Genomic DNA, 26,329 nt, shown 5'->3' with positions numbered 1-26,329 from the left:
CCCATATCCCATCCCTTTCAAATCCCTCCCCTTGTCCCTTCCCTCCTAAACTCCCCCCTCGCCCCTCCCCTTCAAATCTCCCCACCCTAATTTCTTCTCAATTTCTCCCCTCTCACTCCCCCTCCTCAAAGCGTCCTCCCTGCTTCTTCCCCCTTCCAACTCTCACCTCCATCTCCCCCAACCTTCTGCCTCGCTCTTCACCCTCCTCAAATAACACCTCATTGTGCCTCACCCAATCACCATCAAACCTTTTGTCCGCCCCATCCTTCCCTTTCTCCGAGCTATTCTGAAATCTCTGACACACCTTCAACAGCTCTCCCTACCTCTTCCACCTCTTCCACATCTTACCCTACCCCTCCTCCCCCCTGTTCTGTATCCGAAGCTCCCCCTTCCTCTTCATTAACGGTATGGACCTCAAACATCCGGGGCCTTCGTTCAAAGTTAACTGATCTCTCCATACAGGTTGCTTCTGTCAAACCAGACGTGATCTGCTTAACAGAAACTTTCCTCCTTCATGATGTCTCTGATTCCTTAGTATCTCTCCCGGGTTACTCCCTCCTCCGGTATGATAGACCTGAGCCTCGTCCTGGAGGTGGGGTTGCTATATTTATCAAAAACTCTCTTCCTCACTCGCCCTGCACTGCACTCTCTCCACCTCACCCCCAGGAATACCTCTGGCTACGGCTTCCCCTTTGCTCCCACCTCTTGTTCATATGTGTGTTGTACCGTCCACCAAACAGTGATGACTCCATCTACATCTCGCTGTCTGATAATATGGACCAACTTCTATCTACTCATCCCAACTCTCTCTTCCTCATATGTGGTGATTTCAATTGTCACCATGCCAGTTGGCTGGGTGTGGGTACCTCTCTCACCAGCCATGGCTCCTCAGCAAAGGACTTCTGCGACTCACTGGGACTGACACAATCTGTCAATTTCCCGACCCGGATCTCAGTCAACGGAGCATCTTCTCTTCTGGACTTGGTTATGACTAACTTCCCTGAAAATGTCTGCTGCTCTTCTTCTGCTCCAATCGGATCATCTGATCATGTGCTTGTTAAAGTGGACATCTCTCTGACCATTCTCAGGGAGCCTGCTCAGCGTCGACGAGTCTGGCATTTCACTCAGGCCAACTGGCACACAGCGTCTTCACTTCAAGCAGCCATCAATCATCTGGACTGGTCTCCCATCTCTACCACCTCTGACATCAACTCATCCTGGGAATTCTTCCCAAGTAAATTGCTCTCTCTCATGCACAGATTTATCCCATCTCGTCTTCAGTTGTCATACCCTTCCTCCCATCCATGGTACACGGATTCTTGTGGTGAGGCTGTTGCCCAGAAACAACTTGCCTTCGTCTCCTGGAAAGCAAATCTAACGGAAGGAAATCTCATTTCCTTTCACAAAGCCCGAAACAAGTGTGTGTCCACCCTCGGGAGAGCCAGGAAACAATATCTCTCCGTTCTCAAGACCGAACTCTCTTATCTGTCTCCCTCTTCCAAATCCTGGTGGCGTCTGGTCAAATCTGTTTCTGGTGTTTGTTCCCCCTCCATCCCCCCCCCCCCCCTTACCTCAAACGGCTACACAGCTGACTCCGCACGTGAAAAAGCTGAATGCCTCAACTCTGTGTTTGCCTCCAAATCTTGTGTCCCAAACCCATCACTCTCTGTACCCACCATACCCAGTCGTACCCAGCTGCTCCTGGACTCCGTGTCCTTTCCTCCTGACAAGGTGGAAAAGTTTCTGTCAACCCTCGACTCTGATTCTGCAACTGGACCTGACGGCATCAGACCACGGGTCCTACAATCCTGTTCTTCCGCTCTTTCACTCCCTCTCTTTGTTCTCGGCGCCCTCTCTTTTGCTCAAGGTCAACTACCATCTGCTTGGAAATCAGCCAACATCACCGCTTTGCACAAAAAAGGTGCAAAAACCGATCCTAGCAACTACAGACCAATCAGCCTTCTCCCAATTATCAGCAAAGTCATGGAATCCATCATTGCTTCGGATATGAAATCTTTCCTCTTCTCCAATGGCTTGATCTCTGATCATCAATTTGGTTTCAGACCAGGTCACTCTACTCTGGACATGCTGCTTCTGCTGTCTCAACAATGGATGGAGGTCCTCAATGCCAAACAGGAAATTAGAGCTGTCTCCCTCGACATATCACGTGCCTTTCGATACGGTCTGGCACCCCGCTCTGCTCACCAAACTCTCCTCCTTTGGTATCCATGGAAATCTCCACGCATGGCTGGTGGACTTCCTCTCTAGTCGTAGTCAACGTGTGGCCCTGAATGGGTTGCTCTCATCTCCTCTTCCTGTTCAGGCTGGAGTTCCCCAAGGCAGTGTTCTGGGCCCTGTGCTTTTTCTGGTCTTCATCAATGATCTCTCTGACTCTCTTGAAAATCCTCTCTATCTCTTTGCTGATGACTCCACTCTCTGCTGCTCCATTCCTCATCGCTCAGATCGGCAGTCTGCAGCCTCCTCACTCTCTGCAGACCTGGACAAAATCACAGACTGGGCAAACAAGTGGAACATGTCTTTCAATCCTGACAAATCCCACACTCTTACGATGTCTCTCTGAAAAGACCGACTGGACAACCCTCCCATCTACTTTCTGAATAATCCTCTCCAAGAAGTTCTGTCACTCAAGCTTTTGGGTCTCACTATCTGCCATGATCTTTCCTGGGAAAACCACATTTCCAAGCTGGCCTCCAAAGCCAGTCGCCGACTGGGCATCCTCCGTCGTGCGAAGTCCTTCCTTGGCACACCTGAGCTCCTCACCACATGCAAGGCTTTCATCCGCAGCTCAATGGAATACTGCTCTCCCCTCTGGGCTGGTGCTCCTGCCTCACACCTAGCTCGTCTTCACGCTGTTGAAACCAAAGCGTTCAGAATCATTGGAATCTCCCGCGATGACGCTATCTCCGAGGGCCTTTCACTTAATCACCGCAGGCAGGTTGGTGGTCTTTCCGTCTTCTACCGACTCCTCTCCGGCCTTGCTCCCCCAGCTCTCTCTGGGCTCTGTCCCCCAAATATTCCTGCAGGTCGCACAAGATCTGCCTGCAAACCTCTTATGGTTAAACAGGCCAAAATCAAGACTCTCTGCTCACCTTCACTCCTTCAATTCCTCTTTTCTCCTGTCTCTGGAACAAACTCCCTCACTCTCTTCAATCCCACTCCTCCCTCCAGGTCTTTAAAACGGCTGTTCACCACCATCTCTTATCTTCCCCAATCCAAAACCTTGATCTTTTCTACCCCCTGCTAATTTCACCCCAAATCCACTTTTTGAGGTGACTTTTGACTTCTTTCCTGGAAGTCCTTGGTGTCCTTGCGTTTTATACCTATCCTGCCTCCCCCCAGGCCCTCTCCCTCCAAAAACATCTGCCGATGTCCCTGTTCTCAAATGTTGTGTTTGTGTGCTTCCTCCCCTTCTCTCCCCATATTGTCGACCGCTCCCCTTTTTATATTCTTTGTTTGCTTGTTTGTTTGATTTGTTTGTTTGATAAATGTTAGCTCTTTCACGAGCCTCGACTCTGTATACAAAAAAAAACAAAAAAAAAACACCCCAAAGACCCAAAACACACTTGAAGGCCCTGAGGCTCAAAAAGATCCTGAAGACTCAAATGGCCCCGAAGACCCAAAAGACCCCGAAAACCCAAAACACCCTGAAGACTCAAAACACCCTGAAGACCCCAAAGACCCAAAACACCCCAAATACCCAAAAGACACAGAAGACCCAAAATACCCCCGAAGACCCAAAACACCCTGAAGACCCAAAACACCCTGTAGACCACAAAGACCCTTAAAGACCCTGAAGACCCCGAAGACTCAAAACACCCCAAAGACACAAAATACCCTTAAAGGCCCAGAAGATCCAAAAGACCCCAAAGACCTAAAAAGACCCAAAGACCCTTAAATACCCAGAGGAACCAAAAGACCCTTAAGACCCAAAAGCCCCTGAAGACACCGAAGACCCAAAAGACCCCGAAGACCCAAAACACCCTGAAGACCCCCAAAGGCCTTTTAAGACCCAGAGGAACCAAAATACCCTTAATATCCAAAAGCCCCTGAAGACCCAAAAGACCCTGCAGACCCAAAAGACACCGAAATGGTCAAATATGCCTATCCCTATCCCTCTGAAACGACGTGTGGTGAGGTGCGCGGAGTCACGCCAGTGTATATAAAAGTGTAATGAGACGTCATGGTTGTAGTTTTGGAGATGGCCGGCTTTATTATATACGACCGCGGTAGGAGTGCGGCGTCGATTGGCAACGTGGATCTATCTGTGCAAATGACATCATAACCACGGCCCGTGTTTGTGGGCGTGTCTTTGTTATCACGTCATAATGACGTTCATGTTAATACGATATAATAAGGTCAAATTCTGATTGTAATTAATGTACACACATGAGCCGTGTGAGATAATTATACAAACTATAAAAAGTAAAAAGGATTTCATCATACATGGATGGACCGAAGCGGTAGATAAAAATAGAACGAAGGCATATTGTTTAATATAATGAATGGTCTCACTACCCCTTACCTGCAGCATGTGCAGCTTGTCGTGCTTACCTGAGTTAAAGAGGGATGTTTGTATCGCATGGAATTAATTAACTCTTATATAACTCTTGAACTGACAAGGTAATAAATTCAAGCAAAACGAAGACATAACATACATCGATGTCCTTTATGTTGCGGGCGGTGTATAAGCACGAATTCAATATGTTAGGGCATTGGTTAGAACCATTTTCTCTTTTTTTCTTTCTCTCTCTCTCTCTCTCTCTCATTTAGATATATATACATATATGCATAAATATTGATATCTTTAAATGACCAACATGATGTTCACAGGTTTCTGTAAAGGTATGAAAATAAAAACAATAAACCGAGCACAATAAAATGAGGCGATGAGGATGCTTCTGACGTCATCGTGCACACGTCCCGCTATTCCCAGAGTATTGGGTGCGAAGTCTGAGCGAGTGAGAGGACGAGGTTTCCTTCCCACCTTCCTTTGTTTGTGCGAGTTTGTCGGTTTGTTGAAGCAATCTCTCGCACACACCATCGGCGATGCCGTCGCGGCGACTTCAGACGAAGCCGGTGATCGGATGTTTGAAGACCCTGCTCATCTTCTACAGCTTCGTGTTCTGGGTTCGTGCACACGTCCATTGTATCCTTATTGTTATTTACAAAATCTTTATTGTTTTATCTTTAAGTTTAAAACACAACCTACAAGTGCATTCATTTGTTACCTTTTGTACTATTTGTACTGATTCGCGCATTTATCGCTGTTTGCTTGGTTTGTATTCGTGTTTTACGATCAAATATTAATACTTTTACAAGCAGGAGTAACCGGCGTTGCCCGGTGATGTTATCATGTTGACATTTTGAAGAAATCAAACAAAACAAACAAAAAAATCTTTATTTATTTATTTTGATTTTATTGTAGGTGCCGGAAACACTCCCCTACCTACATCCATTAAGGAAAATTCATATGATTATATTCGCTGTTGGAGGGTGGTATGCGCGCACACTAATTGGGGATAATGTAATATTGCCTTTCCTATAGCTACAAGGGCTCGGACTCGGGCACCATAGAACAAAAAAAAAAAAAAAAAAAAAAAAAAAATATATATATATATATCGAACTTTTTATTTATTTTTTATTTTTTTCGAAAATTTTAATATACATGTATATATATATATATTCCTTGCCTAATACACTCCCCGTCACCGACTGATGAACTGAGTTTTAAGATCCGTTAAGCCATCTGAGAAATGGTGACGCATGCACGCACCTGTCTTGTATAGATTTATTTGTAATTTTTTTTTTTTTTTTTTTTAATATTCTATTACCGTATGTAAGCCTGTTTGTTGTTTACTGATTTTCTCTTTAATCGAGTTACCAAAGAAACTTAATTGCTATATAAATAACTGTTTTCTGAATTTGTTTATAATATTCTATTCAAATGTAATTATTCATGTCATGTAGTAGAATGCAATGTGGTTATACCAGGGGTGTGTTCAGTTACCAGGTTTCTTGTAGAGCGCTCGCTAAGTAGCTTAAGCAGGCAATCAAAACCGATGAGGAACGGCCGGCGTGGGAAGCGCTAGCTGGTAACCGAACACACCCCTGATCATGATCATAGACCAAAGTGAGAATTTTAACAGACTTTGCTATAGGCATTTGGCTTGTAAAATAACCTGCATTAACATTTAGTCCAAAATAAAAATAGGATTATAAATATTATAAAAATAGAATTACAAAAGGATTATAAAAATAGGATTATAAATATTATAAAAATAGGATTATAAATATTATAAAAATAGAATTACAAAAGGATTATAAAAATAGGATTATAAAAATAGGATTATAAATATTATAAAAATAGAATTACAAAAGGATTATAAAAATAGGATTATAAATATAGGATTATAAATAAAGGATTATAAAAATAGGATTATAAAAATAGGATTATAAATAAAGGATTATAAAAATAGGATTATAAAAATAGGATTATAAATATTATAAAAATATAATTACAAAAGGATTATAAAAATAGGATTATAAAAATAGGATTATAAATATTATAAAAATAGAATTACAAAAGGATTATAAAAATAGGATTATAAATAAAGGATTATAAAAATAGGATTATAAATAAAGGATTATAAATAGAGGATTATAAAAATAGGATTATAAAAATAGGATTATAAATATAGGATTATAAAAATAGGATTATAAAAATAGGATTATAAAAATAGGATTATAAAAATAGGATTATAAATATAGGATTATAAATATAGGATTATAAATATAGGATTATAAATATAGGATTATAAATATAGGATTATAAATATAGGATTATAAATATAGGATTATAAATATTATAAAAATAGAATTACAAAAGGATTATAAAAATAGGATTATAAATATAGGATTATAAATAAAGGATTATAAAAATAGGATTATAAATATAGGATTATAAATATAGGATTATAAAAATAGGATTATAAATATAGGATTATAAAAATAGGATTATAAAAATAGGATTATAAATATTATAAAAATAGGATTATAAAAATAGGATTATAAATATTATAAAAATAGGATTATAAAAATAGGATTATAAAAATAGGATTATAAATATTATAAAAATAGGATTATAAAAATAGGATTATAAATATTATAAAAATAGGATTATAAAAATAGGATTATAAAAATAGGATTATAAATATTATAAAAATAGAATTATAAATATAGGATTATAAAAATAGGATTATAAAAATAGGATTATAAATATTATAAAAATAGGATTATAAAAATAGGATTATAAATAAAGGATTATAAATATAGGATTATAAAAATAGGATTATAAATATAGGATTATAAATATAGGATTATAAAAATAGGATTATAAAAATAGGATTATAAATATAGGATTATAAATAAAGGATTATAAAAATAGGATTATAAAAATAGGATTATAAAAATGATTATCTATATATATAAAAGTGTGTGTGTGTGTGATACCGATAGACTCCTAAACGGAGAGGCTCACGTGCTTGATATTTGGCATAGACATGGCCATTGAGCTTGGGAAGAACATGGCCTACCTCAAAATATTTGATGATCCATATTTTTTATTCATATTTACCTCGGTGCATTTCAGCGAGGAATATTATACACGGAATCTGAGCAGGTGGCAGAGCAGCGTGCCGATTCGCTCAGAGCGATCACGTGATGTTCCTTGCCGCCATAAACTCAGTTACGCGTTCGCACGTAATTCAGAGCGAAAAGCGATTGCGTTTTTTCACAATTTTCACAAAGCCTCCCCCTCCCCCTCCCATCCCTCCCCCTCCCCCTCCCTCCCCTCTCCTCCTTCCTCCCCTCCCCCTCCCCCCCCTCTTCTCCCCTCCCCCCGTTCCCCTCCCCACCCCTCCCCTCCCTGGCAATGCCAGGTACTTCTGCTAGTAAATATTATAAAAATAGGATTACAAAAATAAAATATTGGATAAAATAAATATTTGGTTCTGATTGTATTTTGGTTCTCAAAAAATAAATTTTTATCGTACAATTGGATGGATCTTTCTGGTCCACGGCAAGGATTACAATGGGTAGTTTTCTTTTGCCTTCCGAGTGCTCATCAGGGTGGGACTTTGTTAATATCAAAAAAAAAAAAATTCAGGATGTCGGCAATAGCTCACCTACTCTTCATAGCAAACTTTGTGGGATCTAATGGCAGCAGATCGGACACTCTGCTTAACGTCGATCCGATGGTGAATCACTCGGTGAATCATCCTGCCTGCAAAACAGGGTAGTAGGTAGTTTGTAGCCAGGCTGTTTTGAACACAGGCTAGACAGCTGGCATGTGAATGTTCATATCTCTAGGCTATCTTTTTATTTATTATTTATTTTATTTATATAGTTGACTTCCAACGGTAATGAATTTGGCTAGTAAACAGCTCTGAACACCATTGTGTTCCCCTCCAACCCTCGTGCCCTCTACACATCAGCTCGGGTGTTCTTGGTGTATGATTTTAAAGACCAGCTTTGGTGGCTGGTCTGAGTACGAGTGGTGGTTTTGTTGCTGTAGCTGGAGTGTGGTGGTGTCGATTGGTTTTGTTATTCAGATAGGGCTACAATAGACATTCCATGTGAAGAACCTTTTGAAGATCTTCACTGAAAGTAGATGTTGAGAGCTTTATTAATTTATTTTAATAAAAGTTTATATTGTACTCTTTGGCTTCGTATGTTGTCGGCATCCCTCGCAGAGCATCAGCCACAGCTTCACACAGCGGGGTTAACATGAAGGCTTTGATAAAGTGCTTAAGCTAGAATATAAATGTCAAATTGCTACCTGTTCAAAGTGAAAATTTTTCTGTTTACCTGCGATTTGATGAAATTGTATTGGTGAATATGGGTAAGGAGATAGATTGCCAAAACCTGATATTTATGTAACATTTTATAGAAGATTCCTCCAATGTGGATTTGAGCTGCTTTTTGTGGATGAATGGCTGTACTAAGATGAAGTTTTCTTTTCTTTTGGTGTTTCTTGCTTGATGTGTTTGATAAATTGATGCCAGATAACCCAGGAGTACTTTTTTCAAGACGAGCATTTCTAAAATCAGAAAATGTGAACGAAGCTAAGGAAGTGAAATTAAAATGGATTATTGAAATTCCAACTTGCATTCCTGTTTCACCAAGTGACCTTGTGCCAAGTCTCACCTTCTTACTAATGAAACGACCTTCCCCTGCACCATCACCCACCGTGCGTGCTGTTCACTTCCTTGTTCATTCATTATTATTACTACTACCTACTTTAAAATATTGGTGAATTCTGGCCGTCTAGACTGGTTTAACCTCTTGAATGGATTTTGACAATGTGATCCCGAATGTGATCCCTAATGTGTATTTGTGCAACAGGTCACTGGTCTTGTCCTCCTGGCTGTTGGAGTATGGGGCAAGCTGAGCCTTGGTCCTTATGTGGACCTTGTTGCTGAAGGTAATGCAACGGCTCCATATGTTCTCATAGGCACGGGCACCACCATCCTCCTCTTTGGCCTCTTTGGTTGCCTGGCCACATGCAAGGGCAGCCCATGGATGCTCAAGCTGGTATGGCTTTTTTTACTTGTGACGATCAAGATTTTTCAAGTATATTGGTTCGTCTTGTGCGTTATTCTGTTTCCGTCGGTCCCCGAAAGGTCACAATTTTCAACCGATCTTCACGAAACTTCAGCGAGGATTTCCATATCTGGTCACGGAATTCAACCACAAATTATATTTAGGTCAACATCTAGGCCAAATTTCTAAAATCCTCAATTTTTATCCAATTAACTTGAAATTTGAAGAGGACTTGCATAGCTGGTCACTGAATTGAACCCCAAACTTTTTGAGGTCAACATAGGCCAAAAGGTCAACATAGGCCTGATTTCTAAAATCCTCAATTTTCATCTGATTGACTTGATTTTAAGATTTGCATGCCAGGTTACTGAATTCAACCACCAATTACTTTTGAGGTCATCATAGGCCAACAACTTATTTTAGGGGTTTCTCAAGTATCGTGCTAATGCACGACATATTTCTTGTTTGTTTTATTCGTACCTTCATTGTCCTGATATGGAGTTTTCATCATAAATGGTTTGTCCACGTTATGCTATGTTTTGTTGGTTATCATAATTATGAAGTTTTAGGATTTTTGCAGGAATGTTGAACTGCTGGTCTATTTAAATTAAAAAAACCAAAAAAAAACAACCCTATTTTTAGACTTGAATCTAGGCTCAGAAGATATTCTTCTTTCATATGTAGCATCGTTGGCTGAGGATGCAGCTGTGCTGCTGATGCACTCACTGTAGGTGAGAGTTGGAATTTGTTCAGGAATGTGGAATAGTTTGCCTATTCTTTGTGAAGGACACCGTGGGACCTTTGACATCCACCAACTATTAGTGGTGGGCGGGATGCCCTGTTGAATGTTCATCCGAGAAATATCACGCACATTAATTGCGCTGCCTGTGAAACACCGGGATTGACAGTTTAAAACTAGGTCGGGATTCAAACTCTGGCTAGACAGCTTAGATGGGGTGTGCATACCTCTTGGCCATACTGTCATCCCTCTGAGGAGCCACGTCGTTATTACATCACGTACTCAGGAAAATGTATTTAAAAGCACATGAAGGTTTATTATTGGGGAACAAATAATTGCCAACTGTTCTAATAATTCTTTGGAAACATTCTGCTATTGGATGCGTAATAATAATAATGATAATAATAATAATAATACATTTATTTTATATAGCGCTTTTCAAGAAGCCCAAAGACGCTTTGACAGAGTACAAAAAACAAGTGCTGTCATGTCAGCAATGGCTGAAATGGAAGACTGTTGCTGTTCATGTTTACAAGATATTAAGAAAATTATTTGGGACTTCAGTAGTTGTCGGTCAATGAGTCTGCATAATGTTTGTAAACTCCCAATTCGCATGGACCAGAATCGGATGTCTAGTCGGATTCCCTGTTATCCTTGGTCTCGTGGTTATTTTCCCATCTTCCAACCATGCATCTTGAATCGCACCTCAACATGGAGGACACGTGTGCCATATCAAGCCTCAAGCACAGGTTTTACAAAGTGTGTAGCCAAGTGTGCTACCTCGTACATGAGTGCATTTTCAAGACGCACGCAAAAGATGACAAGAGGTACACCCTGCCAGAACCGTGCAGCAACCGACAACAAGACCGGATCGGGGAGGGGTCTGAGGCCGTGTCTGTCATGCCGCTAGGCATTTCAGGAAAATCACGCACACACATCATTGGCTCTCCTGTTCATCTTGTATTCCTGACTGAGACTGCACATGTCAACACTAGCCATGGAAACTGTTACCATCCAGTTAACTGTGCTGTTCGGCTGTCTTGGTTTATTACCCTCGCCAGAGGAGAGGGTATTGCATTTGAGTCTGTTACTTGCAAAATCGAAGATTTTCCAAGTATATTGGTCGGTTGCGTTTGTGGTTGTTTTTTTTTTCACCAGCCTACAGGTCACAATTTTCAACAGATTTTCACGAAACTTCAAGTTGTATAGGTCGTCCCAATTGAAAAGCCTATTGATTTTGAGGTCAAAGGTCATCTGGAGGTCAAATTTCTAAAATCGCCATTTTAAATCCGATTGACTTGAAAATTGAATAGCATTTGTATATCGAGTCACTAAATTGGGAAATGAACTATTTTGAAGTCAAAATGTCAAAGATCAACTCAAGGTCAACCTTCCAAAATCATTTTTCATCTGAAAAATCGGCACTTTTCTTCCTATTGACCCGAGCTTTGATCAAGATCGTCAATTTTAATCTTGATGAGATAGACAATTTGCTGTATCGATGGAATTTTTTTTTCTTGGAGGGCGGGGGGCGGATTTTGCAAGTATCGTGCTCCACATGACGTCTTCTTGTTTGTCTGTTTGCTTGTCTTTGTTACTTGCAAAATCGAAGATTTTTCAAGTATATTGGTCGGTTGCGGTTGTGGTTCTGTCACCAGCGTACAGGTCACAATTTTCAACCGATCTTCATGAAACTTAAGTTGGTCAAAAGCAAGAAGCCTATTGTTTTTGGGGTCAAAAGGTCAACATAGGCCAAAGGTCACTAATTTTGTTAAATTTCTTAAATCTTCAATTTTCATCCGATTGACCTGAAATTTGAAGAGGACTTGCATATCTGGTCACTAAATTCAACCACCAAGTATTTTTGAGGTCAACATAGGCCAAGTTTTTAAAATCCAATTTTCATCCGATTGACTTGAAAATTGAACAGCATTTGCACATTGAGTCACTAAATAGGGAAACTATTTTTGAAGTCAAAAGGTCAACTTAAGGTCAACCTTACAAAATCATCGTTTTTCATCTGAAAAATCGTCACTTTTCTTCCTATTGACCTGAGCTTTGATCAAGATTGTCAATTTTAATCTTGATGAAATGGCCAATTTGCTGTATCGATGGAAATTTTTTTTCTTGGGGGTGGGGGTGGGGGGGCGGATTTTGCAAGTATCGTGCGCCGCACTCCGTTTTTGTCCGCACAGAATAATATTCTTTTCTCTTCAACCGTTGGTCCGATTGACAGGAAATTTTCACCACAGGTGCACCTCCTCCTGTAGAATATTTTAATGGCAATATGACACCATAGGTCATGCGGTACGGGTGCATCTTGGAAAAACCGAAAAGCTTTGCACCTCTATCTCTGAAAGTGCTGCATAGCATGATAGCATTTTCAAGATGCACACAAAAGATGACCAGATCCCTAACATGACCAGAAGACAGTCAGATTTCTTGCGTTGTGTCGTCCAAAGCATCTCAAGACTTTGATTGTCACTTGTTCAATCTTGTAACAGCGGCCACTACTGGCTGCTGAAGTTGACACAGGAACCCTGCACAGTACATGATCGAATGGGACATTACATTCATCCCTTCTCACTGGGCATGAAAGCTTATTGGGAGGTCCACTTGTGTGCATGAAATTGACCATGTCTCTGTTCATCAGATCTTTCTGAAATGCAGCCAACATACCATTCATTATCGTACACTACAGCCACATACTGCCCTGGCTTCAGTTCTAGTTCACTTGGAAATTCATCATCGCAGTGGATTCAGCTAAACCAACCACGACGACTGTGCTGACTGTCGCTCGAGAGCCGTTGCATTCAAATGTCATCTTTGGATACTGGTATAAACATATGATTGATCCGTGTGCCTGGATCTGTCTTGGAATTTTTCAGTCTCGATTCAATCTTTGAACCATGGGCAGCAACATCCTCTTAAGGAAGAAAGACTACCTTTATACCAGAACCATGCTCATTAGCCCAAAAATGGAGCTGAAATGGTGTCAGAATCTGCCCCTGTTCAGTTGCCTGTAAACTAGCACGTGTGACCAGATGTTTGATTGCACCACCAATCCCGTCACACGGACTTTTACCATGAATGGTAGTGAAGAAATTGCAGTCATCTGTGATACCATAGTCTGACTGGTGGAGACATAGATTGCAAAAACTTTTGAATTTCTTGTAATGACTACAGTCGTGGCCAAAAATATTGGCAACCTTGTACTTTCAATTAATGCACCATTTCTTCCAGAAAATTGTTGAAATTAAAAAATATTTTGGTATCCAACATGTATTTCTCTGGTTTGCAGTGGAACAAAACAAAACAAAAAAAAACAAAAAAAAAAAAAACGATCTCAGCTTATTCCATAAAGGAATCGTAAAATGGCCTGGACAATATTATTGGCACCTTTTAGAAGTTGTTAGAAATCATTCGATTTCAAGCAGGTGATTCTCCTTTACTTTGGAATTGAACTCACCTGTGGTGAGTGAGTTGCAGGTGCCTGCAATATAAAAATCACTCGTACAACCAGTTTGAATAGAGAAAAGGAGTCATTCTGCTGTTTTGTATCACTGTGTGTACCGCCATGAGCATGGAGAAAAGAGAAAACCAGAGAATTGTTTGAGGTCGGACACAAAATTGTAGCCAAGCATGGACAATCAAGGCTACAAGTCCATCTCCAGAGATCTTGATGTGCCTTTGTCCACCGTACACAATTATCAGGAAGTTTAAGGCCCATGGCACTGTAACCAACTTCCCTGGATGTGGCCGCAAGAGAACTTTATCGGCGATTGCAGCGGAGGATTGTTCAAATGGTGGAGAAAGCACCTCGATCAACTGCCCAACAGATTCAAGGTGATTGTGTCAAGGTTGGGTATAAGACAGCTTCAACTCGCACCATCCATCGGCAACTCTATGACAGAGGGTTCTATGGTAGGAGAAACAGGAGGACCCCACTGTTAAGAGAGGGACATGAGAAAGCCTGACTGGAGTTTTCCAAAACAACCTGAACAGTGAACAAGCCAAAATCCTTCTGGGAGAATGTTCTGTGGAGAGATGAGACCAAATTGGAGCTTTTTGGAAAGTACATCATCTCTGTTTACAGGAAACAAAATGAAGCCTTCAAAGAAAAGAACACCTTCTCTACAGTCAAACATTGAGGTTCAGTGCTGTTTTGGGGTCGCTGTGCTGCCTCTGGCACTGGGTACCCTTGAATGTGTGCATGGCATCAGGAGATTACCAAGGCATTTTGGAGAGCAATGTACAACTCAGTGTCAGAAAGCTGGGTCTCCGTCGAAGGTCATGGGTCTTACAGCAGGACAATGACACCCAAACACTTCAAAAAACACCAAATAATGGTTCAAGACAAAACGCTGGACTGTTCTGAAGTGGCCAGAAATGAGTCGGATCTAAATCCCATTGAACACCTGTGGGGAGATCTGAAAACAGCAGTTTGGAGAAGGCACCCTTCAAATCTGAGAGAACTGGAGCAGGTTTCACAACAAGAGTGGGACAAACTGCCAGTAGAGAGGTGTAGGAAGCTCATTCATGGCTATAGGAAGCGCTTGACTGCAGTTATTTTGTCCAAGTCTGTGCTACCAAATATTGTCTTGCGTGTCAATTTTGTCAATGCCATTTCTTTTTATCTTCTGATTTAAAAGGATATATTAAGTTCTGAATCCAAAACAAAGGTTCTGTAATATTAACAGTGAAATAAAGAATTGTGGAGACCAAATACCTTTGTCAATTGAAACTTATTTTTAGAGAAAATAATGACTTATTTGAAAAAAGTGCAAGGGGGCCAATATTTTTGGACATGACTGTAGCTGCCCCATCACTGAAATAGTGGATGTGATTGAATTGGATAGTTTCAGTTATAAACTTGACATAAATGACCTTTGAACCATTATCACGTTGTGATCTTGGTCATCACTCGTGATACAGGCACTTGTACATTCAAGGGTAGCTGAATCTTCAGATTGATGATAAATTGTGAATGGATACAGAGTGGCTTGTGTGGTTTCCCAATGGAAACCCTGAACTCCATCCTGGCACACACGATAATTTAAACACACAAAGTAGGAGGTCACAAAAGTCTCTTATAGACTCGTTCAAAATTTTGGTAGATTAGCAAAACTGTACATTTTTGGAATATTCAGAGCATGAGGAATCCAAAAATTAATGTTTACATTTGCGTAGACACCTTTGTGAAAATGACACTCAGGACGGTGATGAAGATCTGTAAAAGCATATTCCTGAACGGTATAGACCTCGTAGATCCTGTGTATCGGACTTATAGTTCAATCTGATACTACCTATAACTTCCTATAACAACCTATAACTTCAAAGGACTTGCAATATCATGTATTATGTAATACAGTTATCACAAATATAAAGACAATGGTTTTCAATTACCTTTGTTTGTTGCTTTTCTATAATCCTGAGCACTATTTTGAGGCCTTTATTGGATTCCTTGACCCAGAAAACATAGGATTAGCATATTTAATTAAGTCTCTAGGTTGACGAAGCCGAGATCGCGCAAAATATGTATTTTATGGCGGCCATTTTCAAAATCCAAAATGGCGGCCATGCAGGTGTCTGTGCAAATGCCAACATTGATTTTCAGATTCTCCATGCTCTGAAGATTCCAAAAATGTACAGGTTTGCTAATCCCAAAATTGTGAAAGAAATTATATTTAACATAGTGAACCTGACTATTACTGAAAAATGAGACAAAACTCATTGTTTTTTTTATTTTTATATATGTCCAAGCTGAGGTCTTCTGGAATCTTGGAATCTGGTAAAGTAGGTCGGGACCATTTTGGTACGCAAGCACACGGAATCTGCCAGCACCTCAGCGTATTTGAGCTGGCATGATTTTGATTGCAGATTCAGAAGCTGCATGAAAAGTTCACCTTGAACACCAGGTATGGTGAGTCCAACTGAGATAGTTTTGGAATTGTCAGGGGAAATGGGTTTATAGGAATAGGAATGGGTGTGGTCTGTGCGTTGCAGTCGGCAACAGGAAAACTAGAAGTGGCCAGATTCCCCTTAATATTGGGAGCTGGCTCAAACAACTTCAGATCTTGTGTTTTCATACTTGTACCGAACTTTGACACGTATGAGAAATGTGAGATGGAATGACACCGCCCCCTTCCCCCTCCCCCTACTTGTCTGTCTTTGAGCATTATATCTCAAAGTTGTGGATGGATTTTAACTAAACTTTGGACAGGTTGGAGGTGTGACGGGGTTGAATTGATTTGTTTTTCGTGAAGATCCTGATCTGGAAACTATAATTGAAATCGAATTTTAAGTGATTCCTCACCATTGAGATGGGGCCACAAGCGATTAGATTGCGTGATATCTCAAAACGGACGGATGTTAACAAAACTTTGTGGATGAGTAGTGACAAGAACATGCCGATCAGATTTTGGTTCAGGTCCGGATCCAGATCGGGCTTATCGGTGCCATACAAACCGTAAACTGTTGAGCCTGGTGGAGGTATGTGCCCTACCGAGTGCCCTTCTTGTTTGTTTTATATTGGGAACTGCAGCTATTGGTTGCCAGTCCTATCACAATATCATATCATGTGCTGTCTCATTAATTTCACCTTGAGGCAGAGAATGTATTCTCCATTTCCAAACCTCCCTGATACAAGACTGTCCATTCCTCCATTTCTGTAAAATCTCAACTATTCAAAATCCTGTAATGGTGTTTTCATGTACCATTTTCCTGTATGACGTTCTTTATCTTGGCACACTTGTTTTCAATCTTCTGTGTGCTGGTGTGCAGTATGCCTTGTTCCTCTTCCTGGTTTTCCTTGTGGAGATAGTTGCTGGAATCTCGGGCTTTGTCTTCCGCCATGAGGTAACTTGGCTGGGGAGGGAGCTTGGGATGATTTCGGAATTTAGAAACTAATCAAAAGTATGAAACTGGGGTGGGTGTGTCTTGTAAGAACATGTAAATTGGGCTGAGAAGTGTTCATTTCTTGGACCTTTCATTAAAAGTAACCTAAGATAAAGAAGAAGATGTAATCTATAATTTTTCTGAAGATGGCAAACAATGTTTATATTTTACAGTAGATCTGTTTTTGACTGCAGATAAAGGGCCAATTCAGAGAGAACCTCTCAAAAGCAATCCACAGCTACAAGGGATCTTCACAAAGCAACACCGACACAGCTGTGGATGATCTGCAGAAGAATGTAAGTTTTGCCCTTCATTTTACCGACGTGGTCACACTCCCAAAATAATTAAATCTGATCAACAGAATTTCATTGAGGTATGCTAACCACCATGGGAAGCAAAGAGAAGCTGGCATTTCGGGCATTAACCCTTCGTCGGGAATTTTATTTTGGTCCGATGAAGGGGCAAACGGCCAAAACGTAAGCTTCTCCTTGCTGTCCAAAGCGGTTAGCATACCTCGATCGATGTTCTGTTAAGTTCACCAATTGTACCCATCCATTGACTGATCAACACTAGCCTTCAGCAGGAAGATTGTCGAACAAATCAAAAGCTTGAATCGTGGCCTGTTCAGCCACTCGGTCAGATTTTTATGAAACCGAATATCACATTTATAGCTGCAGTTGCATGTACACTGGATGCATGATGCCAAACTGGATGCCATTATTATTTTGAACGGCTCTCCCTACAGTCTGTGTACCTGGCTGCCGAATGGCATGCTATGATGATAAACATGACGGCATGTCATTTTGAAGGCGATGAGAAACTTGTTTAAATCGATCGGTGCTAGTGAGTCTTGTTCCACACTGCCAGCATGGACATTCGGTGGTCTAGGTTGGCCTACTATGAACTCTATATCTATCTATAATTCCAGTAATGTCTGTGTGTCTGTGTGTCTGTGTGTTTGTCTGTGACCGCTGTTTCTCGACAACCACGGGTCCGATATACTTTAAACTTGCCAGGTATATTGCTGGGGACCCGAGGATGTGCCTTTTCAAGGTTTGTAATTAATCGGACAAGTACTTACCGAGCTATGTCCAAAAAACGCTTCAACCAATCAGAGCAGCGAGCTATCACGTGTGCCGAACGTGGCGATCAGACTCTGCCTCGGACGGCACATTTGACAGCGTATTCATTTATTTCACGTTGGAAAACTATGTTGCCGTTAAACTATGTTTTAAAACGAATTCAAACTGCGATTAAATTAAAACGATTCATCGTAACTGCGATTTGCGAACTTCCGGACAGTGAAGACTTCACTTCCGGCAGCCAATCACAGAACGCTTTGTTGCGTAGGCGTGGCCGATGTGAGACGAGCGGAGCTGAGCGCGTTACGAGCTGACCGCCATTACGGTACGTAATTCGATTTCTTATGCGCATTATTTCTCCCAATTCAGTCAGAGCGAAGGGCGGAAGCGAAGAGCGTTGTTTTTTTTGTTTACGGGCGTACGGGCGGGGTAGAGCGTACGGGTAGCGTTTTTTTTTTTTTTTGGCAAGGAACGGGCACCCACGTACTGGCAATGCCCTAGTAATTATAATCCCAGTAAAGCTTTTTGGTTTCACTGCCATTCTCCGTACTGCTTTCCCAGCTGTTCTCCTTTATTAGCATTGCTGAAAAGTGACAATCGGTACAAAACAGAACTGAACAAATTTAACTTTCATTTTTTTTTCATATCTATAGACAGACAAAATATCATTGATAATATCAAACTGACTGTTTACTTCGAACTTAAGTCTGACCAATGTGACGGTGATTTTCTCTGGACAAGCTTGCGGTTTAGTTTTGGGAGCATGGTGTGTGCTAAGTTTTTGTATCGGAAAACCCTCCAGCACCAAGTTTGAGGAGCATGTTGGACAATTCAGGACATCGACTGGGAACTTGAAGAACCTCGCTCCTAATATCGTCCTTTTGAAGATGCCTTTGCTCAAGTTTGCCATTGTGAACGTTTGCTTTGTTTTGTTTCCATGTCGGCTGAAATTTCAGAATGTAGACTTTTTTTTTTCTTTTTCTTTTTTCTCTCCACATCCCATAAATTTGGAGTCTGTGGCCTATATGCTAAGCTGCTGACCTTGTGGAACATGCACACTTGGCCAAAGTGTGCCTGCTGATTTAGGCTGATGTTTGACGATAGCGGGCAGGAATTTGTAATTTGGCTCTGGTGCTAGCGATAACTCGACTACTTTATCAAGTGACACCATGACTTTTAACATCGATCAGCTAATGCTCGCAAATGTGTCCGTGGTGCATTGCGCAACCAAGCGACAGCACGTTGTGATTCAACACCCTGACTGCACAATCCGGCAGCTCCTCCTCCTTCTCGTCCTCCTGTCGTCGTTGTCGTGTCCCCCCCCTCTTCTCCTACAGTTGAATGTACACTGGGTGCATGATGCCAAACCAAACGATCGTTGCCCCCCCCCCCCCATCATCATCCCGTTGTCGCCCCCCCCCCTCTTCTTCCTTCCTGTCTTTGTCGCCCTCCTCCTCTCCTCTGCAGTTTTCTCCCCTTCCACTCTTCTGTTCTTTTCATTTTGTTGTGTCCTGATCCATTCTGTTGTAGCTTTTCCATGAACACGATATAAAAATAAATGGAAACCACGCTAATACTGTTGGGCTTGATGAGCTCAACTGATATAGTTTAGGAATCGCCCAGTGGAACGCCATCACATCATCTGACATCGTGAACGCTTTGAGAAATGTTTGTTTTCAACAGGGCTGAACAGAATAAATGGAGCTGTAAGTAAACTCGGATGCCATATGCAGAATTGTATTCTACTTGATTATACGTGATGTTTTGTAACCGTTTCTTCTCACTGCAAAAAAAATTAACAGTGCTCGAGACAGACACCATTATATTTGTATAGAGAATGTAATTGTGCAGAAACTGCAAACTTGTTTTATTGACAATTATAATCATTTGTGAAGAATCTTCCCTTTTCTTGTCGTCCACCCCCCCCCCCCCCCCCTCCTTGGCATTTTAGCTCCATTGTTGTGGCTTGACCAACTATACAGATTGGCAGGAAACTGTATACGGGCAAACTTATGGGGTTCCAGCCAGCTGTTGCCACAAACCGGAGGCCTGTCCAGCAAGTGGGCTGCACAACAGCACAGTCGTTGGGAGCCTGGTTTTTCAAAAGGTAAGTTGTGCTACACTTTGCACTCTTTACAGCACTCTTTGGGTAAAAACAAGAATGATAAAACTGCAAGCTGTAGTTTGTGATTTGTGTGATGATTTGGTCTTTTGCCCTGTATTATAATAATAATAATAATAATAATAATGATAATAATAATAATAATAAAAACTGTGAACAGTGATGGGCTTCCAGGCAAAATGGCCACCATAACCACGTGACTGACATCATTTTCAATACATTTTTCTCATGGGTAGTCGATCATAGCTGTAAATTTTGGCTTGGATCAGTTGTGGTTCTGTATATATGTATATATATATATATATATATATATATATATATATATATATATATATATATATATATATTTTGCTTAATTCCAAGATTGTGGCCAAACCACGTGACCTATGACCATTAACATCTATTCCCCATGGGTACTCGATCATATGCGTGAGGTTTCACTTTGATTGGTTGAACGGTTACGAAGATTTAATTTTTCTTGTTTTCACCTTAAATGCAACATGGTGGCCAAACCATATGACTGATGACATCATCTTGAACAACATTTTTACACCATGTTTAGTCGATAATTACCTGCCAAGTTTCGAATCGACAGCATTTGTGCTTTTGGAGATTTTTGAGAAGATTTTTTGAGAAAGGAGAATTTTAGATTTTTAAGATTTTTTGGAGAAGGATAATAATAGGAGACCGAGTCTCGTCTAGACTCGGTCTCCTATTATTTTTAGGGGACCAAGTCTTTCATATGCTTGGTCCCCAAATAATACAGTACTCTGCTGGTCTTATTTGGCGATCTTGATGCTGTATTTTAACTTTGTTCTCAAGTGGCTTTTGGTCTAGCAACTACTGTATTGTTGCGGATCTCGAGCCCGTCGACATACTAAGGGGGGTTAAACCGTTCTCCCCTTCGAGTCCACGAGGCCGCTCCCCACTTTGCACTCGTGGGGGTGGATTGCTGAGCAATTCCAGCCGCCAACCCCGTAGCGAGCGTGCGGAAGGGTCTCTGGTCAAATACCCAAGTACCTTCGATACACACGCCGCCCCGAGGACGGGGACTGAACCTCGCACGAGTTACTCTGGTGTGATACGCCAGAGCTGTTTGCGTGTCACGTAACCCGTGCCGTTAATTATCACTGACCCGATCGAGCGGTTTTATTTCGTGCAATGCGAGGCCAATTGGGAAAAGACGTGAACGGCCAAATGGAAGCAAAGACCACGGGTTTATTACAATTTGTACAATGATCAGGGCAAAGAGAGACAGGGTAGAAACTTAACCGTCCTTAACTTAATTCCCCAGACAAGGGCCCTCTCACTCACGTGGGGAAAAGGATGAAGAAGAGGACGCACCCACAGTGGCTGCTCCGTGCAGTTCGCCCAGGACAGCTCGTTGGGCGTCCCCCTTTGTGATGTTCGTAGCCGGGACGTCTGCCTCGGTCGGGCATGCACGGGAATCCGCCCAGCGTGTCCCGAAGTTAACAAGGCAAATGCGCACGTGCAGGGAGCCCAGGCAGGGAGATCGTTGGAGTATACGGCCCTGGGAGAGATCGTCCTGCGAGAGCACTAATAACAGGGGCAGCTGAGAGCAGGGGCAGAACGCTGACTACAGAGCGATGAGAGCTTATTTTGTTTGGGGCAGAGAGAGCGATCTCGGCACAGACGTCCACCACCGAGAGACTTGACCACACCTCTCTTTCTCACCTTTTCTGCTTGGGGGTCCGGGGCAGGACTTGTATCCACCCGGAGCCCCACTAGAATGTTCCAAAGGCCCCCACTGGCCACCGGGGGTCACGTGTCGTGATCTCCCCCCATCAGTTACTCCCCTTAGCTCTATTGGCTGTTCGCTGCTTGCCAGCCACTCCCCTTTAGCTCCTCCCTTGGGCCTCCTAGACTTGTTCCAGGCCCAGCACGTGGCATTCCAGGCCCAATGAGGCCTACCCTTACTTACCTGCATCAACGCATACTAACACTGGGAAGGAGACTGTACTTAACATTGAATAAGAAATAACTGAACTAAGTGAGGCTACATGTTGTGGTGCAACTAACTAAGAGGAGGGGGGCGGGGGGGGTTTGCCTTTATTCTCAAAACCACAACAATATATTAATTATTCAAACGTCTCCCATTTTATTTTCTCTATTTAAATGTATTGGAGAGGATTGGTACCTCCCTCATGTATTCATCATATCTTTGTGCATCGTCATATCTGTATACATAAAATGAGCACATGTGGATGACTTTTAATGGAGAGCCAGAGTCAAATGGACCTGCATTTCCCTCGACCCTTACTCCATATTATAGTTTCCACCCTCCCAAATCCTTCAGCAGTGAAGGCCAGCCTTTCAGGTCATGGTTATCAATACAGAAGGATTTGCTTTCGTTCTGCCTGGGGATACAATATGCAGCAGTGGGCTTGAGTCTGTGTGGGACGGACAGCCTGTTAAAATCGGAAAACCTTTGCTTTCAGTGTAAAGGATGATAATCTGATTGTTCATGCCTATGGATTTGTAATTTTCCTGTAAAGATTGTTGGTAATCTGAAAGCAGATGAGTCCAGCAGTTAGGTGGTCCAATAAGACCCATACGTGTTGCAGCATGTTTTTGTCCATTGTTGCCTAAAATAACTTTGCATATTAGTGGAATGGGTACTTGTAGTCGACTAAAGTTTAGTTTTGAGTTGCTATCGTGTAATGAACTGTTGGTACCATGGAAGGCTCATTCTTCTTCTACACGGCTCCCTTGTGCAGGGCTGCTTCAGCCTCGTAACTGGATTTATGGAGAGCAACCTTGCAGTGATTGCTGGTTGTGCCTTTGGTATTGCCTTTTCACAGGTATGTATTGGGTTTTTTTTTGCTGAGGGGACACTATGGGTTTGCTTTCCATGCATCTGTCTGTCCATCTTGCCTGTGGGTTTTCAGACTTTTTTCCCATACCCTTTAACATATTCACCTGAAACTAGGTACATAGCTTTATTATGACAAGTTATGGTTCCCAAGTTCGACGAACAGGGAATTTCATCAATGTTTCAGTTATGTCTTTTTTGGACTTGGAAAAAATATCGCATCGGTAGAGAACACATATTGCAAAACAATTCTCTGTCTTTATTACGCTTGCATAAACGAGCCTTTTTCCAAATGTGAAATACCTACAACACAGGAATATAAAATTATTCCAAGTAAAGTGTGTTGTCTTGTTATATTTAAAGATCTATCTTTGTAAGGTTTATAAAATTGTGACATTGTAAACCTTTGGTCTGTTTGTCCGTCTGAGAATGTATCTTGTGATGCTGAAATCTCATCCTGTTGTATTTTTTGGATTAGTCACTCGTCTATTTGTCCTTACAATAATATAAACGTTTGTTGATGAACATTGTCACTGAGCCTCCATTTTGAGGTGTGGAAGTCCACATCATACGTCCACGTGGTACGTGTCATGTATGTTTAAAAAAAAAAAAGAACATTCATATAATTATGGCTCGTTCAGTTCCTTTCATTTCTCATATAATGGTTTAAGTTTGTTTGTACCCCTCAGTCATGAGTCTGTAGGTGCAATGCCTTGATTGTCTTGGAAAAAGAAAAAAAAAAAGCAACACATTTGAGGTAACTGTTCAACACCGATTTGCAGCGGAGAAGCATTCCTGAAAGTTTGAACGAATATCCAAACAGCCGTGAGATATTGTCCCATTTATATATATGTATATATATATACATACCCACACATTTCTTTTTTTCTTTTATTTTGGGTAATGACAGTTGTATTACAATACACAAAAATTCCAATCATGAAATGAAAAACGTATTTTAGAATTTGAATTTTTCTCGCCTTTGGTAAAGTACCTCTTTTTGAAGTGGTTGAACCAACCATGACTTTCGGAAGTGCTTGTCTGCAGTTATTTTGTCCAAAGTCTATGCTACCAAATATTAAGTTGAGGGTGTCAATAATTTTGTCAATGCCATTTTTTAAATCTTCTGATTTAAAAGGATATATTAAGTTCTGAATCAAAAACAAAGGTTCTGTAATATCAACAGTGAAATAAAGAATTGTGGAGACTAAAAATAAGTTGAAATTGACAAAAATATTTGGAGAAAATTGTGAGTTATCTGAAAAAAGTGCAAGGGTGCCAATATTTTTTTTGGCCACGACTGTATGGCAGCAAATGTGTTATCAACTTGTAGTCGCCAAAACGAATTTCTGCCTTATTGGGTTGCTTTATCAAACGTTCTCACTTTTGGACACAAAATGTATGTCATGAACAGTTTTTGGAATTGTGTGGTTCTTGTCACAGGTTGTCACTTGTATTGTGAATTAGCTTTACCTATTCCAAAAGGGACGATAGGGGTGATTGTAGTGTCCATGTATACAGGTAAGCTTCAATGTAAACTTCATTCTCAGAACACCAGTGACACTAAAGTTAAAAGTTGTAGTTTTCCAAAAATGAAATGGAGTACAGTTTTCCAATACAGTGCAACAACAAGTGAAGAATGCACAAGTTCTGTGCAGCAATTGCAGCCACGACAAATTTGAGGCAGCATTTGCAGTGCACCTCAGACCGTGGGCTCGACTCATGTGCTTAGGTGTCCTTTATCACATTTTAATTTTATTTTTTTAATTATTTATTAAATTATTTGTAATTATTTTTAATAATTTATTTTATCACATAAATAGGGCGGTCGCGGTCTTGATCATAGTTCGATAAGGGAGTCCAGTTTATCCATAATTTTTTTTCATCCAATTTAATTTTGAGTGTGATTGCTATTGTTGGTCAAACCCGAGGGTATTCGTCTGCAATTTTATGTAATATAATCTATAACATTCATTGTTAGGTGTTGGTAAAACAAAGGTTGGAATGCAGATATGTGTAACAATAGAATCGGGTTCTAATTTTTGCCTGTCAAACGCATGTTAAGTTGTACTAAAGAAAATGTATCTACAAGAGGGTAGTTACCCACCCAATGCCTGTCGTGGCCATGAAGACGAACACCCCGGCAATGCTGATTGTTAAATGCTCAGTCTTGTTTGGGATACTCTTAACTGATGTTTTGATCAGGTTTTTGGAATGATACTTGCCTGCTGTCTTGCCAAGCACATCAACTCAAATCAGTACGAGATTGTTTGAAAGGCAAGTTGAGCACACCATTTGCACAAAGCCCTGGGTTGGCTCCGCAAGCAGCAGATTGCACCTGGTGACCTCCGGCAATAGTTTAACTGGCCTTCTGTTTTACGCAGGCTTGTCACCGGATGCATCAAAGGAAGCTCGCAGCTTATGATCCACCATCTTCTGCTTGCATGACTCTTTCACTCTTGAATGATTCATCCTGATCTGACATTGTTCTTGCCAAATATTTGTCGAAAGTTCACGAAGGATCCTGTGTCCTTGGCTCATTGTTACTTTTGTCTTCCCATTTCCCAATTCCTTCTATGCACCTGCCTGTCCACCTGCTTTTAAAACAATTTCTCGTGTATCCATAATTTGCAGTTGTTGCTTATATCGCCGTTGTCATCCATTTGTTGTCGCTGCTGTACTTTTAATGGGTTTCCCCAGTACGAAGGCGGACAGGCTTATGTGCATTTGTATTGTACAAAGCTTATTTGCCAGTTGTGCTGGCAGAAGCAATTGGATGGGTTTTTTTTTTTGGGTTTTTTTTAAATCGAGGCAGATTCACTCACTTGGTGTCTTCCTACGTGCCGTGTAATGAAGCTCTTCGCCATCGTCACATGGTTTGATCGGATCAGTGAGCTTTTGCGCTAGTATTACCGTATTTTTCACAATTTTCAAATGTCGCTGCGGGGAAATTCAAAGGATGAATGAAACAAATTCATTTATTTTGTTGATCTGCCCTGTTTAATGTATGTTTAAAATAAATGAAGTATATGGC

At 41.1% G+C, this 26,329-nt stretch overlaps 1 protein-coding gene across 1 annotated transcript; it reads left to right on the top strand.

The window, feature by feature from the left end:
- The first annotated feature begins 4,887 nt into the window (after positions 1 to 4,887).
- On the top strand, positions 4,888 to 26,329 carry TSPAN7 (tetraspanin 7). Its single transcript, XM_068111819.2, has 8 exons — positions 4,888 to 5,148; positions 9,425 to 9,613; positions 17,145 to 17,219; positions 17,453 to 17,554; positions 20,292 to 20,447; positions 23,201 to 23,284; positions 25,501 to 25,572; positions 25,680 to 26,329. The coding sequence occupies exons 1-7, from the start codon at positions 5,068 to 5,070 to the stop codon at positions 25,567 to 25,569; spliced, it is 756 nt and encodes a 251-aa protein (XP_067967920.1). The 5' UTR covers positions 4,888 to 5,067; the 3' UTR covers positions 25,570 to 25,572; positions 25,680 to 26,329.

This window comes from Myxine glutinosa, chromosome 4 (assembly GCF_964187855.1).
Source record: "Myxine glutinosa chromosome 4, kmMyxGlut1.1, whole genome shotgun sequence".
In the NCBI taxonomy this organism is placed as follows: domain Eukaryota; kingdom Metazoa; phylum Chordata; class Myxini; order Myxiniformes; family Myxinidae; genus Myxine; species Myxine glutinosa.
This window is presented reverse-complemented; position numbering and strand designations above follow the sequence as displayed.